The sequence below is a fragment of the Odocoileus virginianus genome, chromosome 3 (assembly GCF_023699985.2).
Source record: "Odocoileus virginianus isolate 20LAN1187 ecotype Illinois chromosome 3, Ovbor_1.2, whole genome shotgun sequence".
NCBI classification, from domain to species: domain Eukaryota; kingdom Metazoa; phylum Chordata; class Mammalia; order Artiodactyla; family Cervidae; genus Odocoileus; species Odocoileus virginianus.
The window spans coordinates 57,673,071-57,693,235 of record NC_069676.1 but is presented as its reverse complement, the minus strand read 5'-3'; the positions used below and the strand labels follow the sequence as shown (position 1 = coordinate 57,693,235).

Genomic DNA, 20,165 nt, shown 5'->3' with positions numbered 1-20,165 from the left:
ATATCATGTGGCATGTGGATCTTCCCCCACCAGGAGTCAAACCCATGCCCTCTGCAGTGGAAGCTCGGAGTCTTAATCACTGGACCATCAGGGAAGCCCCTTTTTCTTCTTCCTCATGTGAATCAATTCAGAGCACTTTGCCACAAACATTCTATTCATTTGTTTCTTCCTTGCCTGGAGAATCCCAAGGACAGAGGAGCCTGGTGGGCTATAGTCTACGGGGTTGCAGAGAGTCAGACACGCCTGAGTGACTTTCACTTTTGCTTGTTTGAAGCCCCTTCTTTGAGCTAGGTGCTGGACTTCGTAGCAGGAATGTAGGCCATTTATTACATCAGGCCGAAGGAGCCCACTCCTGGGGAGAATGACGCAGTCATGGCCAGGAAGGCCAAGGCCAGAGGCTGGGATAGCCCTCATGGGACAGTGGCTGGGTGGGAGGCCGAGAAAGCCCCTAGTCCCCTTCTCTCAGAGATATCAGAGACGTCAGTCCATCACAGAAGGTTTGGGGTAGGGCCTGAGTGAGTGACCGGGGAAGGGCAGGGACATGTTCGAGGTGATCCTGCAGGTCATAGCTGAACCCCAGAACCAGCAGCACCCTCCAGAGCAGCACCCATCTCAGAGGCAGGGTACAGCCCACGGGTGTCACCTCAGCCCTCATTTCTGTTTGCCACTTCCCATCACCAGGTCAGGGGGTCCCGGTGATAGAGCCCAGTGGCCCTGAGCTGGTGGTGGAGCCAGGCACAGCGGTGACCTTGCAATGTATGGGCAATGGCAGCGTAAAGTGGGATGGCCCCATTTCCCCCTACTGGACTCTGGACTCTGATGCCCCCAGAAGCATCCTCACCACGAAAAATGCCACCTTCATACACACGGGAACGTACCGCTGCACGGAGCCTGGAGACCCCTCGGCGGGCACTGCTACTATCCACCTCTACGTCAAAGGTGAGGACTATGAGTCCCCTCCTAAGAGGACGAGCCCAGCACAGCCCACCAGGAATGCCCAAGAGGGCTGGGCCCTGACGTGAACCATCATAAGCCAGCTCCAGGTTTTCTGAGAACCTGCCACAAACAAGGACCTGTGGCAGTGCTTCTAATTTCATTCCTCACAGCAACCCTGTGAGAAGGTTCTTGTTCCTCCCCATTTTCCAGACGCTCAGAGAGGTTGAGTCATTTGCCCAAGATCACACAGCATTAAATAGTGGGGCTGGACCTGGCCTCAGAGCCCCCAAGCATCAGCTGAGCTTCCTTGGTATTATGTGACCTCAGGCAAATGAAAAACATCTCTGAGCTTCACTGGCACCAATGTCCAGGGACCGGTTAGCCTGGCAGAGGTGGGGGGGGGCAGTTGTAACGCTGTATCTCCATGCTCCCCAGACCCTGCTCGGCCCTGGAGGGTCCTGGCCGAGGAAGTGACGGTGTTGGAGGGTAGGGACGCGCTGCTGCCCTGTCTGCTCACTGACCCGGCCCTGGAGGCGGGCGTCTCGCTGGTGCGGGTGCGCGGCCGGCCTGTCTTGCGCCAAACCAACTACTCCTTCTCGCCCTGGTACGGCTTCACCATCCACAAGGCCAAGTTCATTGAGAGCCAGGACTATGAGTGCAGCGTTCGGGTGGCTGGCAGGATGGTGAAGGCCCTCAGCATCCGGCTTAAAGTTCAGAAAGGTGCGTGGACAGGGTGGACCCAAGAGCTGGTGTCTGGCCGGAGGGGAAGTAAGGGTGGGTGCTTCGTTTCACCTCTTCTTTCCAGTCATGCCTGTGTCGTCCACGGGGCACCTGCTGGAGCGAGACTGAGAGGTGTCAGGTGCTGGGAAGCAGACCGCACGTACGCTGATAACTCAGCTGGCAAGGTAGTCTCAGGTCATGAAATAGGCTATGAAAAGCACTGAACAGGGTGGTGGAATAGAGTGTGTGGGGGGGCTCGTGGAGAGAGTGACATTTTATTTGAGCGGAAATGTGAATTATGAGAAGGGGGAAACAGCAGGTACACAGTCATGAGCTGGGAACAGGCTTCGGATGTTCCAGGAATGGAAGGCGGTCCTGAAGCTCTCCCACCCCTTCAGACTTGGATTCCTACCCAGGGCCCACCAGGTGCTGGGTGCTGAGCACAGGAGAGAGGGGCACCGTGAGCAACGCCATGGAGTGTCATGATGGCAGACGCATGGGATGCCTCTGACTGGGAGGCATCAAGGGTGGTGAAGTCTCTCTCCTGTCTGCTCCCACCTCATTTCTGCTGGGCTGGTAGATGGGATTCTGGCTTCTGGGAGGACTGGTGAGAGTCAGCAGGACCCCAGAGTCAGAATCTGAGCCTGAGACAGGAAGCAAGCACCTGTAATGAGGCCAGGGTCAGAGTGGCAGGGCTGGCCCAAGGCCCTGTGCCCTGAGCCCACGAAACCTGTCCAGGAAGCCAAGGGAACCCATTCTGTGTGCAGAGGAGCCAGGCAGGCCCTTTTCCTACAGCCCAGCTTGCAGAGGGATTCTAGGGCCCTCGTTTCGCCTTGACTCTGTGACATGAGTGAGCTCCTTAACTTCTGACCCTGAGAAACTGAGTCAGGTTATCTTTCAACAACAGCCACAGATGTTAATTCATCAGCTAGGGCTTCCCTCATAGTTCAGTCGGTTAAGAATCCGCCTGCAATGCTGGAGACCTGCGTTTGATTCCTTGGTCAAGAAGATCCCCTGAAGAAGTAAATGGCCCCTCACTCCAGTATTCTTGCCTGGAGAGTCCCATGGACAGAGGAGCCTGGTAGGCTACAGTCCACGGGGTCGCAAGAGTTGGACACAACTGAGCAATTAAACCACTACCAGTATGTTTTAGGCACTGGGTTAGCTGCTAGGGATACCACCTTCATTTACTGGGGATGATGGATGAGAGAGAAAGTAAGTAAATGTGGTGAACAAGAAACCAAGCTGAAGAGATTTGGTCAGGGGAATCCGTGGGATTCTCCAGGCAAGAATACTAGAGCAGGTTGCCATGCCCTCCTCCAGGGGATCTTCCCGACCCCAGGGGTCGAACCCAAGTCTCTTACGTCTCCTGTATTGGCAGGTGGGTTCTTTACCACTAGTGCCACCTGGGAAGTCCAAAGCTAATTCAGCTAACCTGTGACAGGAGGCCCCTCTGAGGAATGTTTGAGCTGAAGATGTGAAGATGAGGACAACCAGTCAAAGTGTGGTTGTTGCATGGATCCTGCATTCCCACAGGGAAGAGGAAGGGCACGTCTTAGGTGGGAGGGGCCGTGGCGGCTGCGGAGCAGTGAGGGGTGGCAAGTGCATACAGGTCGGGAGCAGGGTCTGGGGAGGCATGAGGGGCTGCAGCTTTTAGTCTGAGAGTGATGAGAAGCCGCTGAACATCATTAGCACAAGAGAGGAGCGTGATCCAATCTTCCTTGTAAGGAGCTCACGTTGGCTGCTATGAGGAAGCAGGGAGGCCTTCCAGGTGGCTGCGGGAGTCCAGAGCAGAGGGGAAGGATGTGATTGGGGAGAGGCACTGGTGATGGAGCCAAGGGGACTCTTCCAGGTCCATTTAGAAGATGGGACTTGTTGCAGGGAAAACTGAGGTGTCATGGCTGCCTCCCAGGATTTGGGAAGGGAGCTTGGGCCCATGTCAGGAAACAGAGTGACAGCTCTGGCCTGGGTGCTCATGGGTGCCTTCTCCTGACCTCAGTCATCCCAGGACCTCCGACCTTGACACTGGAGCCTGCAGAGCTGGTGCGGATTCAAGGAGAGACTGCCAAGATCATGTGCTCAGCCAGCGATGTTGATGTCAACTTTGACGTCTTCCTTCAACGTGGAGACACAAAAGTCAGTCCCTGGGGGCGGGCGTGGGGCAGGTGGGTCTGCCTGTCCTCCTGGCACTTGGAGCTGAGGGCATAGCTCAGGACCAGAGAGGGGAGTAACTCACCCAAGGTCTCATTGCTGGTCAGTAGATGATGCAGAAGCAAGTCTCAGGCTCCTGCATCTACACTTTGTGATGGGAGACGGAGGAGGCAGTATTCCACCCTCTTGACGCAAGTCCTTTGTCCTAGCCTGTAGACAAGAGGCATGTGTCAGCTCACTTCTGACTTTGCAAGGGGTTCCAAGGCCACCTCTGAGGCCCAGGAATGTAAAGATTACTTCAGAACAACTCTAGAGAGAGGAAGAGGGGGGTTTTCTCAGGAGGAAATGGCATTAGGCTGCTTCTAAGAACACAGTTCCTCCCCATACCTTCCACAGGCCAGGCCTAGTCCTATGCCATTTGCATGTTCCATCTCACTTACTTTTCACTACAACCCTAGGAGCATGGGCCAGTGTCAGTTTCAATTTGCAGTTGAAGAAACTAAGGCTCACAGCTCAGCCCAAAGAAAAGCAGATAGTAATCCTTAAAGACTGAGAATTAGAACCCAGCTCTTTGTAATTCCTAAACAACCTCAGCGTTTCTGTTCCTTCTGGCTGCAGCTCGCAATCTCTCAACAATCCGACTTCCGTGACAACCGTTACCAAAAAGTTCTGACCCTCGAACTCGATCATGTAGTCTTCCAAGATGCTGGCAACTACACCTGCGTGGCCACCAATGCCCGGGGCGTCCACTCCACCTCCATGGTCTTCCGGGTGGTAGGTGAGCATCGGAGTGGTGGGGGAGGGTCAGCATGGATCCTGGAGCAAGAGGGGGTGCATATGGGGATTGAGAAAGAAGGAGCTGATGTTTAAAAAAATGGAGCAGACACTGTTAGACTAGCTCACTAGAATCCCCCTTTTCTCAGCCTGGCTAAGAAGCCATGTCTGTGTCAGCCCTCTGATTCTTCCTCTCTCAGAATTCTCCCTTTCTCCCACCTTGGAGATCCCACAGTACACGGCTGCATCTCATTCCAGCATCATTTTGTTGTGTTTTGGGATTTATGTCCAGTAGCTCCCTCCTGAACTTTGCTCCCTTATGGACTTTGCTCCCTCCTGGACTCATTCATTCATTCCTTCATCCCTGGAACTCACATCACATGGGCATGTGAACAGACAGCAGTCACCCTGGGTGGGCATGGGAGAAGCCTGAAGTGTCCTGGGAACTCCAAGGGGGACTCCCCAACAAAGGCTTGGACTAAATGGAATCTAAGCTGGGACCAGAAGAATGGAGGTGGGTTAGCCAGGAAGAAGGAAGGGGAAGAAAAGGGAACAGCACTTTTGGCAGAGGGAACAGCATATGCAAGCCTCAAAGGCAAAGAGAACAAGAGCAACAGAGACATCCAGAGAAACCTACAACAGCAGGGACGTAAAGGAGTGGGGGTGGGGGGGGTGGTCACAAGAAAGCGGGGCTGAGGGTAGTATCTGAGAGCAAGTTGAACAGGTAGCTTGCATCATTTCTGGTGGGCGGGCGTCAAAGGTTTTAAGAGGAGAGTGATGAGATCAGATGGCACAGAAGCAGGAGTGGTAGTCAGGAGCCCGCAGTCCTGAGCCATATTCCAGCCTGCCTCCACCAGTGACTTAGGTAGGTTGCTTAAACTGTTTCCCCATCTGCAAAATGGGGATCCTAACAGTAACTGTCTCATAGGTTTGCTCTGAGAATTCACTGACTGTATCTGAACTAACTAGGGCAGGGCCTGGCACAGAGTAAATGCTCAGTGTGCCTGAGGAGATGTCATTTGAGAAAGCTCAGCCCTGTGTCATGTGGATTGCACAGGAAACTCGAGGCTGGAGACCCATCAGGGCAGTTAACACGGTGCTCCAGGCCAGAGATGGCGAAGGGTGCTGGATTATGGTGGCGACCCCGGAGAGTCTGTTATCCAAAACAATCTAGGAGGGGCAATGGCTGCTGGGACAAAGCAGAAAGGAGCCAAGGTGACCAGAGTGATTGGGGAGGAGGCAGTGACAGTCACTGGGCTGAGACTCCAGAGCAGAGGGCAGCTTCTTCAGGGTGGACAGGTTCAGAGTGCTTTCAGTTTGGCCATACCTCATGTATCAAGCTGGGAGCCCGAGGGGAGGTGGGAGGGCGAGCCTAAGAATCATTACCCTCACAGAATAAGTAATACATCAGGCTTGCAGGAGCACCTAAGCTCTGTTGTGGGCCCATCCTGGGCCGGCAGCTCTGAGGGCGAAGGCAGGAGAGGAGAACAGTGAACTGTCTCCCAGTTACGGAGTCTAATCCTACCCATTTTGTAGTGCAGACCTACAGTAATCACTTAGCAGATGTGTTTTCCTCCACTCTTCCCTCCAGATTGTTTTCAATGCTGGGGATCCAGTTACAAATGAGAGGGAAAATGCCCTGCCCACATGGAGTTTGTATTCTAGTTGGGAGAAGACAAGCCATAAACAAAGTAAATTATGAAAAAGATAATTTGATAGGGTTTTCAGTTTAAAATTGGGTGATCATCAAGGAAGACTTACTGGGAAACTGACATTTGAGCAAAGACTAGAAGTTGGTGGAGGACCAAGCCATGTAGAATCTTGGGGAAGAGACCCTCAGCCAGAGGGCAAGCAGTGTTCTTAAAGCAGGTCCGAGCTCACCACATGCAAGGAGTAAGTCAGCCAGTGTGGCTGGGTGGAGCTTGAGAGGAAGTGTAGTACATGATGATGTCAGAGGTGAAGGGGAAGGTCTGGGAGGCCAACATAAAGACCTGGGCTTTTCCTCTTGAGAAAGAGGGGATACCGTTGGAGGGTTTGAGCAAAGGAGTGACATGATCTGACTTGAGGGTATAAGACGTAATATGGCTTTCTGGTGCTTTGTTGAGGATTGTCTATTGGGAGATGAGGGTAGAAGCCAGGAAACTGTTAGGAAACTACTGCTAGTTTGAACCAGAAGTGATGGTGGCTTGATATAGGGAGGGATATGGTGGAGGTGATAGGAAGTGGTTGGAGTTTGGATGAATGAATGGCTGACTGGCTGACTAAGGGAGAAAGAGAGAAGAAAACAGCCTTGCCCTCAAAGCTCACAAGCTTGGAGAGAGAAGACAGCTACCAAGGGAGGCCCAGATGCATGAAGTAGTGTGGTGGTGGTGGTGGTTTAGTCACTAAGCCGTGTCCGACTCTTGCCATCCCATGGGCTGTAGCCCGCCAGGCTCCTCTGTCCATGGGATTCTCCAGGCAAGAATACTAGAGTGGGTTGCCATTTCCTGCTCCAGGGGATCTTCCCAACCCAGGAATTGAACCCAGGTTTCCTGCACTGCCGGCAGATTCTTTACCAACTGAACTACGAGGGAAGCCCGAAGTAGGTGTGGTGCCTAATGACTGTACAATCTCAAAGGGCCACAGTGGGTATCCTGCTAAGTGAAATAAGTCAGACAGAGAATGACAAGTACAGTATGATATTGCTTATATGTGGAATCTTAAAAATACCACAAAGGGACTTCCCTTCTGGTCCAGTGGTTAAGAGTCCACCTTCCAATGCAGGGGCTGTGGGTTCAATCCTTGGTTGGGGAACTAAGATCCCACACGCTGCAGGATGCGGCCAAAAAATTAAAATAAGTAAAACTTGGGGGAAAAGATCCTTTAAATATAAATAAATTTAAAAATTTAAAATACCACAAACTAATGAATATAACAAAAAAGGGGCTGACTCACAGAGAACAAACTAGCAGTTACCAGTGGGGAGGGGGAAGGTGGGAGGGGCCACATAGCAGTAGGGGATTAAGAGGTAGAAACTTTTATGTATAAAATAAATAAGCTACAAGGATGTGTTATACAACACAGGGAACATAGTTAATCATTTATAATAACTTTAAATGGAAAATAACTTTTAAAAATTGTGAATCACTTTGTTGGATAGCTGAAACTTATCAAATATTATGCATCAATTATACCTCAGTTTTTAAAAAAGCAAAACAAACCAAGAGGAGGGATTTAGCCTTTACTCCTTTAGCCTGGAGTGATGGGTGGAGTCTCCCTGATGGGGGAGTCTTAGAGAATGAGAAAGATCTAAATAGAAGAAAGGAAGAATATGGAGTTCCTGGTAGAGGAAAGGATTGAGCAAAGAGCCCAGGTTGGAACTACTGTGAGGTGTTCTGGGGCTATGAGGACACCAAGATGGGTGGAGAATTGTGTGTGTGTCTGTGTGTGCACATCTGTATAGGAAGAGCGGCCATGGCTAGATGGGCTTCAGTTCAGTCGCTCAGTTGTGTCCGACTCTTTGCAACCCCATGAACCGCAGCACGCCAGGCCTCCCTGTCCATCACCAACTCCTGGAGTTCACCCAAACCCATGTCCATTGAGTTGGTGATGCCATCCAACCATCTCATCCTCTGTCATCCCCTTCTCCTCCCACCCTCAATCTTTCCCAGCATCAGGGTATTTTCAAATGAGTCAGCTCTTCGCATCAGGTGGCCAAAGTATTGGAGTTTCAGCTACAATATCAGTCCTTCCAGTGAACACCCAGGACTGATCTCCCTTAGGATGGACTGGTTGGATCTCCTTGCAGCCCAAGGGTCTCTCAAGAGTCTTCTCCAACACCACAGTTCAAAAGAATCAATTCTTCAGTGCTCAGCTTTCTTTATAGGCCAACTCTCACATCCACACATGATGACTGGAAAAACAGTAGCCTGGACTAGGCGGACATTTGTTGACAAAGTAATGTCTCTGCTTTTTAATATGCTGTCTAGATTGGTCACAACTTTCCTTCCAAGGAGTAAGCATCTTTTAATTTCATGGCTGCAATCACCATCTGCAGTGATTTTGGAGCCCCAAAAAATAAAGTCAGCCATTGTTTCTACTGCTTCCCCATCTATTTGCCATGAAGTGATGGGACTGGATGCCATGATCTTAGTTTTCTGAATGTTGAGTTTTAAGCCAACTTTTTCACTCTCCTCTTTCACTTACATCATAGGGAGATCTCATTGAGAAGAGCCTTGAATGCCAGGCTGAATAGTGGAGGTAATGGGGAATCAGAGTTGGCTTTTTGAGCAGGAACGTCACAGAGTAGAAGAGTGAATTTTAGATTTCATAGACTTGAGTAAGAAAAGGAGTCCTGTGAGATGATCTAGTCCAGGGATTTTTACAAAGCCTTGGGATTTTAAGAAAGCATTTCAGAAGCATCCATGAGTGGCATGGAGAGTCTGTGGATGGGGGTACCTCTCTTTTGCCTGCAATTCAATCAGCGTAGCTTGATTTTAATTCATGCAACATTTAATTAGAAGGAACCAGTCAAGAATCTTTCAGGTATAGGTAGCAGAAATCAACTCAAACTGACCTCACCAAAAGAGGATCTTATTGGCCTTATAGCTAAAGCAAAACAAAACAAAACATGGGTATGAGCTTCTGGGACAGTTGGATTTTGATGTTCAGATGTGGACAAGGGTCTATTGCTTCCCAACCCTCGGCTCTATATTTTTCTTGTGGGGCAGCACCAAGCTTGGAAACCCCAGTGGAATGGAAGCTTCTCTTTTCCTCCAGTCCCAACAGGAATAATAGGAATGAGTGTCATGGACTCACTCATTCCTACCCCCAAACCAACCACAGTCCAAAGGGCACAGATTACCCTGATTGGCTGGCCTGGGTCACATGCCCACTTTAGTTATTTATTTTTTTAATCACCTTATTTCAAGTTTTTATTTTGAATTTTTTCAATTTACTTTTTTTGTTTTTAATTGGAGGCCAACCACTCCACAACACTGTAGTGGCTTCTGTCATACATTGACATGAATCAGCCATGGATATACATGTATTCCCCATCCCGATCCCCCCTCCCACCTCCCTCTCCACCCAATCCCTCTGGGTCTTCCCAGTGCACCAGGTCCGAGCACTTGTCTCATGACATGCCCACTTTAGAACTGGATATGGAAGTTGCATTGATTAAACTTCTACCAGAAAAAGGGGAACTATAAACTACTGCCAGAAAAGGGGACATTTTTAGCTGCTAGAAAACACTTTATACAGTTATAATGCGATAGATATATTCTATTAATCTCTTTATTATGTAAACAAAGAGGTAGAGGTGACAAGGAGGATAGAAATTTGCCCAGGTTCTTTCAGGAACTTGGAGAGAAGAAGAGTTTAAAGCCCTGGGCTTTTGAAAGGGGCAGGAGTGGCGGGAAAAATATGAGAGAGGGCAAGTTTTGGTTATAGGTCAGGTCTGTGTGACTGGCACATGCTAGGTACTCAGGGAGAGTCCAGCTGAAAGACTGGATCCACAGGCAGATCACCAAATGAACACACAGGCGGACATTTTCCCACTCATGCCAGATTTCTGTGCATTCTGCTTTCCAGACAGTGCCTACTTGAACTTAACCTCTGAGCAGAACCTCCTCCAAGAGGTGGCCGTTGGTGAGAAGCTCGAACTCAGAGTCAATGTGGAGGCCTACCCAAGCCTGCAAAGCTTCAACTGGACCTATGAGGGTCCCTTCTTTGGCTCCCAGCCCAAGCTCAACTTTGTAATCACCAAAGACACATACAGGTACCACCCACTAGCTCCCATCTGCAAGGCCCACAGCCAGACAGAGAACACTTTAACCGAGAGTCAGCACATTTGGGTCCTGTCAACCTTGACCAGTGGGTGGGTCCTTTCCCGTTTCTAGGTCTCAGTTTTCTTGACTATGTAGAGCCTCAACGTCAGTCATCTGTGTTTGAGATGTAGATGACACTAGTGTAGCCTCTGTGCTGTATCCTTGGGAAATTAAATGTCCTCCTCAAGAATTCTACCATTTTTTGGGTGTGTGCATTCTGACAGTCACCCAGGTTCTCCCGAGCTTATGCATTCTCCTCTTTTGTGACTAATCCAAATGCAGAAGACCATCCCCATGATTTCCACTTAGAGTCACACTCCTGATGGCAATTGCATGAGGTATCTGCCTCACACACAGGTTTGGGGGACTAGAGGGAATTAATATCTCAGTCACAGATACATCGAAAGTTCTTTAAAAGTCTGTGGCCATCCACCCTTGAGAATTTCTCACCAGCTACTCTTCTCCACTGGATCAAAACTCTCCTTATAAAGGTCTGTCTGCCTGTGCACGCCCCCACCCTCAACTCCCAGAGTCCTGCTTACTCTACATGCACAGCATCCTACTTAGAAATGTCTTTTTGTCTCCTGTGGACTCTCTCCTCAGGGTCTTTCTTTCCTGTCCAAAGTGACCTAACCAGGTGCTTTCTAAACAAGAGAGTTTCTTCCCTAGGGAGGAACACTGATAACAAGTGTGAAAATAATAATTTCTCTGCCCGGTTCTATTTCTAAAACTTTTCCTGGAGTAAGGAAACAGCAACCCACTCCAGTATTCTTGCCTGGAAAATCCTATGGGCAGAGGAGCCTGGCAGGCTCCAGTCCCTGGGGTCACAGAGCTGGACACAACTGAGCAGGTACACACTCCCATCTGTAGCTGCTTCACAGTGTTGCGTTAGTTTCTCCTGCACAACAAAGAGAATCATCTATTTGTATACACACATCCCCTCTTTCCTGTACTTCTTTCCCATTCATGTCAGGAGCACAGAGCATTGAGTAGCGTTCCGGGTGCTATACAGTCACTGTCATTAATTACCTATTTTATACATAGTATCAATAGTGCATATATGTCAATCCCAATCTCCCAGTTCATCCCATCTCCCTCTTCCCTCATTGATATCCATGTTTGTTCTCTATGTCTGTCGCTACTTCTGTTTTATAAATAAGGTCATCTATACCAATTTTTTCAGATCCCACATGTATGTGTTAATATACGATACTTATTTTTCTCTTTCTGACTAACTTCACTCTCTATGACAGTCTCTAAAAATGACCCAATTTCATTCCCTTTTATGGCTGAGTAATATTCCTTTGTATATACATACCACATTCTCTTTATCTATTCCTCTACCATTTGAATGAGGACAGCTCCCTTAAGGACAGCAAATATGTGGTGTACACGCAATCACGTCTCCTCCCACAGCTGTGATGAACAGCCCTAATTCAGTTTTGAACCATTTCCTGCAGTGTCTAAATGCAGCCTCAGAGTCCTCAATACAGTCTTCAGGCTATATTTCCATCATAACTGGCTCACTTAAGGAGACCTGCTTGCCACCTAGGGTAGATAATCCCTGGGCATCTTCCAACTCCCAAACTCTCTGGAGTTCTCTTTCTAGTTCTGGAAGCCCAAACCTCTTTGATTCCTGGACTCTTGTTTGTTGATCATCAGAATCAACAAAGATGTTCCCTTGTCCTCATTTTCCTCTTCCCAGTTCCTTTCTTGTCCTTTCCAGCCAGGATTTCTAGCTTCCTCTCTGCTAAAGCAGAAGTTCTGAACTGGAGTCTGCAGACCCCTGGAAGGAGGCTGATCCATGGATAGGTCTCAGGGGTCTGTAAGCAATAGGGACACTGTGGAAAGGAACCAGAGAGGTGTCCTTGAACTCGGTAATCTGGGGCCTTTCAGCACAGGGCACCAAACTGAGGCCATGTGATAGGTGTGTTCATCATGGTGATTTTGACTCATGCAGAAAGTTAAATTCTTTCAGTTTAAGAAGTAGGTATTAGTTATCTCAAGAATTGACACCTGTTAGAGGGGTTCTATATGCCAACGAACTGGCTGAGTAAATACCATGGGTTTTAATATAGTAATGGCTGCAGATATTTTCCAATAAAGGGGCAAATGTCTGCAATGAGTCAGGCTCTTAGAATACAGATCCCTCTAACCCTTAGGCTGAGTTGGTGAATTAATTACTGTAAGTGTCACGCTCACAGAAAAAGAAACAAAGGAACAGAAAGGTTAAGTATCCTTGCCTAAGGTCACACAGCTGGGAAATGCAATACTAGGACTTGAGCCCTGGTCTCTGGAGCCCCAGGGCTGCATCCTGCCTCCCTTCCCTCTCAAAGCCCCCTCCTGGCAGGGCTGGTGATTTGGGAATAGACGCTGACCAGGTACTGGCGTTTTCAGCAAGGACTGTTTAGCCCAGTGATGGTGGTGAAAGGAGATATATTCAGCGAGGCTAGAGAGGTGCCTCCCAGCATCGGCACTTTACAGACACCGCCTCTACTAAATCTCAGAACTGAAGTGCTTTGCGGATGAGAGAGGCAATTAAGAAAATCAGATTGGTGGTTTTTCCATGTCTCAGTGGACCCAGCCTGGGTACCTGGCTCAGCCAAGGCCTTCGTGCCCCAGACCCTTGACCAAAGATAAAGCCACCCCCTCTAAGGTGGTTGTTGGAACCCTCTGTCCTCACCCACACAGATACACCTCCAAGCTCACCCTGCCTCGCCTGAAGCCCTCCGAGGCTGGCCTCTACTCCTTCCAGGCTAGAAATGCCGGAGGCGAGGATAACCTGACCTTTGAACTCACCCTTCTATGTGAGTAGAAGGGCTTGGGGATACAGGGTTCCTGGGGTGGCCCAGATAGACGAGCTGGGGGAGGTTGGGCTGGGGCAGAGAAGGCTCAGGGTGGGCGGTCAGACGAGGAGACTCAGGCCCTCTCTACCTCAGACCCCCCAGAGGTAGAAGTCATGTGGACCTTTACCAATGGCTCTAAAGCCCTGCTCTGTGAAGCCTCGGGGTATCCCCGGCCCAATGTGACGTGGGTGCAGTGCAGCAGCCACACCAACAGGTAAGTGACCTCCCTCCTCACCTGGGCTCGGGGGCTGGGCACCCCAAAGCTCTGACCACATTCTGCGCTTCCCAGATGTGATAAGACCCACGTGCTGGTCCTGGAGGACCCGAACCCTGACGTCCTGCGCCAGGAGCCCTTCCACAAGGTGACCGTCCAGAGCCTGCTGACCCCGGGGACCTTGGAACACAACAGGACGTACGAGTGCAGGGCCCAGAACAGCATGGGGAACACCTTCGGGGCCTTGGGGCCCATCTCCATAGGTGAGCCTTGGACCCCTGCTCCAGGCTGCGACAGGAGGGGGGCGCCCAGGGAACTACCCCCACCCACTCATGGGAGCGAAGGGCCAGAGTTCCAGCACCTAGCGGATCCCAGCCATACCAAGTTCTAGCTCTCCGTGGGCGACTCTAGGTCCCTCGTGACCAAAGGCTGCAAGACAGGCAGTCTAGAACCCAGAGGGCTGGAGTAGTAGGGGGGAGAAGGGCAGAGGGGAAGCAGAGATCTCGAGAGAAAGCAGCGGCAGCCTAATTTGCTCCCTCCGCTCTTACTCCTGCACTTGAGCTGACTTGTTAGTTCACAGGTGTGCATTTGAGACTCACAGGGGAGCAGGGCCTCCCCTGGGCTTAGAGTCTGGAGACGGGGACAGGCGACTAACCCAGGGCCAGCCTCGCCCCCAACCCAGGGCCAGCCTCGCCGGCCTTTCCCATCCTTCCCGGACTCCCTTCCATCAGAGACACAAACGTATCCACCCGGGGCCACTGTGCGGTGGGGGTGGGGGGCAAATGCCGCAGCAGCATCGTCTGGAGGAAGACACATCCCTCTCTGCATTGCACAAAGGCTGCATGTGGGTGAGTTCTCTGATTCTGAAAGGCCCGAGACTGTACAGGGCCACAGCACCCTCAGGCCTCTGAAAAGCATGTTCGGCACCCACTGTGTGCCAGGCCCAGAGAGGACAGACTGGGCCTCTGCTTGGCTCCAAGGGGGCTCCTGGTGCACTAGCCTTGGAGTCCCAATTCCACATGCCCTGGTGGCTATGTCTCAAGCTGGTGGTCCTATATTACAAATAAGAAAGCCAACATTTTGCTGAAGGCTTACACTGTGCCAGGCATCGTGCTAAGCCCTTTGCAAACATTATTTTAGTGCCCTCGCCTAATCCTGGGAAGTTGCTTTAGTACAGTCTGCCTTCCCTCTTGGGGTATGATGAACCTGAGGCTTTGGGAGAAGTCACAGGTTTGCTCTCGCACCTCCTAAGGGGTAGAAGTGAGGCTGAGTCTCAGATTCATGCTGCTGATCTGGTCAGGAGGTGAAAATTAGGTCCTTCCCAACACATCAAGGGAACTGGGGCTACTGATGTGGGAAGAGAAGACCTGGGTCCATGAGTCTGGCTTTCAGACTCTCAGAGGGGTGTGTGGTCCCAGAGGGCACTCGGGGATGCCGCAGGGACCTCCTGGAGAGGCGGATTTCAGTCCAACCTCTAGAAGGTCTCTCCGTCCAAGCTGGCCAGAGGTGTAGGTAATGAGCCTCCACATTGGGGGGGGCACAAGTCACAGCTGAGCCCCAGAGGCTTCTTGCACAGGCGGGGGGTGGGTTGCATGACCTGAGGGGCTCCCCCGGCTGCAGAGGCTGTGAGTCTGGGCAGGGTTTAGAGCTGGGCTTGAGCAGGGCTGGAGGTGGGGGGTTCTCCCTGCCCCTGGCTGTGGGAGGTCTGCAGGCTTCCTGCTGAGAGGACACCTCGTTCAATCAACAAGAATTTGGGGGGCACCTACTGTGTTCCAGGCCAGTGGCCTGTTTCAGTGGGGCAGGCGGTCTCAAAGGCCCCTTTGGCCGGCTCACCCCCCTGCCCCGCCCCTTCATGCAGGAGCCTCCACGCAGCCCCGCGATGAGCCCCTCTTCACACCGGTGCTGGCGGCCTGCATGTCTATCATGGCCTTGCTGCTGCTGCTGCTGCTGCTGCTTTTCTACAAGTACAAGCAGGTGAGCCTGGGCGGGGCGGGGGACAGCCAGACCCTGGGGTAGCACCGCCAGGCTGTGCGGATCCGCCCGGCATGACCTCTCATCCGTCAGCCAGTCGTTCACCGACAAGAGCTCTCCAGTGGATGTTAGTGTGAGTGGCTGCGTGAGTCCAGACTTAAGCCTCTGGGGTTCTGCCCTCGTAGGCTTCACCGTCTAGCGCAGGAGGCGGCTGCTACCGTGAAAGTTGAGGGCGTGGATCACAGAGGAAAGATGCCGTGGGAGTCGGGGAGAGGGTGAAGGTGGGATCCTCTCCCAGCTGGGGCTTCCAGGGGCACAAGAGGGGCCCCAGGGGCCAGGCCTGTGTCTCTGTCAGGTGGCAGGTGAGTTAGTGGAGGGAAGGCCTGACCATCATCATCCTCTTCATTATTTTTTAAAAAAGTTTATTTGGCTGTTTCAGGCCTTAGTCATGGCACACCAGCTCTTGGTGGATACCCATAGGCTCTTCTAGTTGAGGTGCATGGGCTTATTAGTTTCATATGCACACTTAGCTGCTACGCAGCATGTGGGATCTTAGTTCCCCGTCTAGGGATCGAACCCATGTCCCCTGCATTGGAAAGTGCATCCTTATCCACTGGACCACCAGGGAAGTCCCTATCCTCTTCCTATCCACAAGCATGCCTTGTGCGTGCTAAGTTGCTTCAGTTGTATCTGACTCTGCGACCCTGTGGTCTATAGCTCGCCAGGCTCCTCTGTCCTTGGGATTCTCTAGGCAAGAATACTGGAGTGGGTTGCTATGCCCTCCTCCAGGGGATCTTCCCAACCTAGGGACCTGACCCAGGTCTCTTACGTCTCCTCCATTGGCAGGGTGGGAGTTGCTTATGTGCTTATGTCAGCACCCAGCATGAGGAGGCAGCTCTGAGTGCAGCCTCCAGAATCCAGGGCCCTAGGTCAAGTCTTCAGGGATCTTTACCACTAGCACCACCTGGGAAACCCCTCCCCTTCATTATTTAACATTATTGTGAATCAAGTCTGCTATTAATTGCACTTTGACATTTAGTACCCTGCCTGTCACTTTGAGTGCTCAATCAGTGATTGATTGAGCAATGATTTTAAGTGCATTTTTATGACATGTGTTACCTACATCCTCTCATTTACTGCCCTCAGCAACCATGGCATGTGGATAGTATCACTAACCCCATTTTACAGAGTTGGAAATTGAGGTTCCAAGAGATTGAGACAGATGACCTAGTCTACAGCTGGCCAATGGCAGAGGCTGGTTTTGAAAGAGTCATTTTCTAAACCATTTTGCAAAATATGAAGTCATCTTATTTTACCCTCACGGCAATCTGGAGGCAGGGACAAGAGCAGTCAGCATTCTACAATAAGGAAATGGGCTCAGCAAGGTTGAAGGACCTGCTCAAGAATCCCAGTTGCTTCCTACCCCAGAGCCCACGGTCTCCACCATTTAGCCTCACTGCCAGTCTATGTGAAAGACCATTTCTGGTGCGGTTGGGCACTGACAGGGCCAGGCCAGAATGCTGTGGGAGGCCAGAAGTGGAGGGACGGTTTCTGGCTGGCAGGGAAAGGAGTCTGCTTGGAGGAGGTAGCCTGGCGTGGGTGAGTCGGGCCATGGAGGATGGGGCAGGCAGCCAAGGGAAGAGGAGATTCAGGGCAAGGGTGGCTCTGGGGAGAGGGCAGTGTGCACAGAGTGGGGAAGACCATGGGGAGCACTGGAAATACTGATGCCTGGGAGAGGATGCAGGCGGGGGCACATTGGAGGTCTGGACCCCATCCTGAAGGTTCAGGAGATGTGAACAACAGGATGAAGGGAGTTACAAGTGAATAGCCCACCTCTGGGCCCCTTTGCTGCCTTTTCTTCCCCGCACCTGCCTTGAGGGTTTTAGTGTAAGTAGAGGACTTGGAGTAGACAGGTAGATACTGTGTCGGGGGGGTGCCCCAGAGGTGCACAGGGTGCTTGGGGCTTACTCAGCACCCAGCACGAGGCAGCTCTGAGTGCAGCCTCCAGAATCTAGGGCCCCAGGTCAAGTCTTCAGGGATCTGGGTCCACCTCTGACACTGGCCGTGTGACCTTGACTGGCAGACTGCAGACTACTCAGCAAGGTCCTGGGCTTGGACAGCGCTCAGACTGGACACTGAATATGCCAGGCCCAGGAGGAAGCTGACTGGGGAACCTGAGTTTGCTCACGCATTTTGGGATTGGAGGGCTGTCTGAGGTTGGGCATCTCCTTGACTACACGCCCAAAGTGGTTGTTGGGCACTGCTCGCCCACCTCCAGGGGGACAGGACTTCACTCTCGTGGCCTCCCGTTCCTTCTCTGAGCAGCTCTGTTGCAAAGTTCTTCCTTATATGGAACTGAAAGCTGCCTCCCTAGCCCAGCAGAAATTCCAAAGAAGGGCCCAGTTCCCCCTCCAGCCCTTTCTGCCTTGAACTGCCCGGACCCCTTGGTCAGTTGTTGTTTGGGAACACTCTACCTTCTCTTCAAGGGACCATTTTTGGAACGTGTATGCCCAGGCACCTCTTATCCTATTTAGGAAATTGAACTGGCCCCAGAGCCCACCCAAGGCCAAGAGGAGGAGGGTATCCCAGGAGTCAAGATGGCCATGCCCTAACATGATGGCCATGCCCGAGGGCTTACCGTCCAAGTATCCTTTGCTTTGCCCCTTGGGGTTCTGAGCCTCGCCCCTTCCCTGGGGAGCCAGCCTGGCTTGTCCTCACTACCCAGGCCTGAGGGGAGGGTGGCCCCAATTGGGGGAAGGGTTGCTTCTGTCCCGGGGCTGAGTCATCACCTTTCTGGCCCCCAGAAAGACAAGGGGGGCTGAGGGGGAAGAGAAAAGGGCAGGAGTCAGCAGGCTAGAAGCAGGAGGGACATGCAGAAGAAAGGATGACAGTGACGGGAAGGAGCAAAGGGGATGGTGGGAGGGGCAGTGGAGAGGCTAGCATTGTCGGGAATGGGGGGCATAGAGGGGATGCACAGGAGGGTCCCTAAGATTTCTGGTGAGAACTGTTCAGATCTTCCCCTTCCCAAGACAGAAAGCATCCTCCCACCCAGACAGCAGGCATACACAGGGAGTTGTGGGGACTTTGATTCCATGCCCACCTCGGTCAGCAAGGGGAAGTGGCCTGGGCCCGTTACAAGGAATAAGTGAGATGACGCACGTTGAGTGTGGAGCCCAGCGCCCACTCACAGGAAGTGCTCTGCCAGCACGCACTGACAGCATTCTATTCCAAGGCCACCCAGAGGAGAGGCCCCTCTGGGCAGGAGCTCCCAGGAAGAGCCACGTGTAGGCGTAGCGGAGGCTGGGCAGAACTGGAGGCCGCCTCCCAAGAAGAGGGGTGGGGGCGGCTGAGACAGGCGGGAGAGAGTGGTGTCTTCCTCCGGTGATCAGGTCTGGGATTCAGAGGCTGAAATTCCAGCCGGGCAACCTCGCTTGCCTTGATCACTCTCCCCTGCCCGGCTGGCTCGGGGTGAAGTGGGGAGGGGGCTGACTCAGGCCCAGCTGCAGGGCCAGAGGAAGGAGAAGTGGCAAGGAGGAAAAGATAGCCTTCACCGCAGTGGCTCCTGGAAATAGAAGTGGCCAGGAGAGGAAAAGGAATCCTTCCTGGTACTGTCTCTGTCCTTTGGGTTGGAAAGGCGGCCACAGGCAGGGTTTGAATCCTCTGACACTCAGGAAATCTTCCTGTCCCATTTCAGACTGTCTGTTATAACTCTAACATGGCTGTCCTGACATTTACCCATAGTCTCTTGTTATGAATCAGAACCTGGAAGTTCTTCCTTTTATGTCTAACTAGTCTTTCCCTCCAAACTACCATCTGGATATTCTTCCTGATGGCTACCTGGAGTCTTTTCTCTTAACCTGGGAGACTTCAGTCACAGGCCACGCTCCTCCCAGCACCCACTTGAGCTCCCCCCACCTCGAGGGGGGTGCCCCATGGAGGATCCCAGCTGCTAAACAACACAGCCCAGCTGGCCTCCAAGCCCCACGAGTGACCGGAAAGAGAGTTGGACTGCTGATCCGAGGCCTCGGTGTTCACCACCACCCCACCCCAGCTTCCACTTTCCACCTAAACTCTGTCTTCCATCAGCACTTCTCGTGGGCACCCTCTGGCATCATGCCCCCATGCAGCTGCCACCCTGGGCAGGAAAGAGCGGCAGCCACTTCCCGCTGTTCAGGCTCTGCCACCGGCCGGCTGGTTGGAGCTGCATGGAAAGCCTGAGTGGGTGCGCCAGCTGCTCACTGCTGTGTGCATGGGGTCTCTCTCCATCTGTCCTTTAACTTTGTCCGACGCATCACTCACCTGCATCAAGCCTAGGAGGTTTCTCCTGGCACTGAGAGAATTCACTCAGTGACTGGCAGCCCTCAAGACTTTCCTGCCTTCAGAACTGTGCCTGCTCGCCTCCAGCCACATGGCACCTCCAGGCCCTCGGCCTCTCCAGGACCTTTGCCACATCCACACCTCTGTTCCCCTGATGCTCCCCTGGCCAGCACCCTCTCACCTCCCGGGGACCCTTCCTAACCTGTCTTCCATTGTATTTGTAGTCCTTTATATGTTTTTATTTGAGTGGAATGCCTATCTTAACTACTAGAATGCAAACTCCAGGGGACAGGAACCTTGTTCTGTTCAACTCTCAGTCATTGATGCCTGAAACAAATAGGTGCTCAGTGGGATATTTAGATGGGAGTAATACTCAGCCTTAAAAGGGGAGGCAATATTGATATAGGCAACCACATAGGTGAACCTTGA

General features: G+C 51.9%; 1 protein-coding gene across 1 annotated transcript in view; it reads left to right on the top strand.

Annotated features, from left to right (window-relative positions):
• The window catches only part of CSF1R (colony stimulating factor 1 receptor), a 33,014-nt gene that overhangs the window by 4,378 nt on the left and 8,471 nt on the right, over positions 1 to 20,165 (top strand). Inside the window, exons 2-10 of the mRNA XM_070465635.1 lie at positions 682 to 939; positions 1,372 to 1,656; positions 3,656 to 3,792; positions 4,426 to 4,585; positions 10,153 to 10,339; positions 13,080 to 13,195; positions 13,328 to 13,448; positions 13,524 to 13,711; positions 15,307 to 15,422. Coding sequence (XP_070321736.1) covers positions 682 to 939; positions 1,372 to 1,656; positions 3,656 to 3,792; positions 4,426 to 4,585; positions 10,153 to 10,339; positions 13,080 to 13,195; positions 13,328 to 13,448; positions 13,524 to 13,711; positions 15,307 to 15,422 — 1,568 coding nt within the window. The remainder of the gene's footprint in view (positions 1 to 681; positions 940 to 1,371; positions 1,657 to 3,655; positions 3,793 to 4,425; positions 4,586 to 10,152; positions 10,340 to 13,079; positions 13,196 to 13,327; positions 13,449 to 13,523; positions 13,712 to 15,306; positions 15,423 to 20,165) is intronic.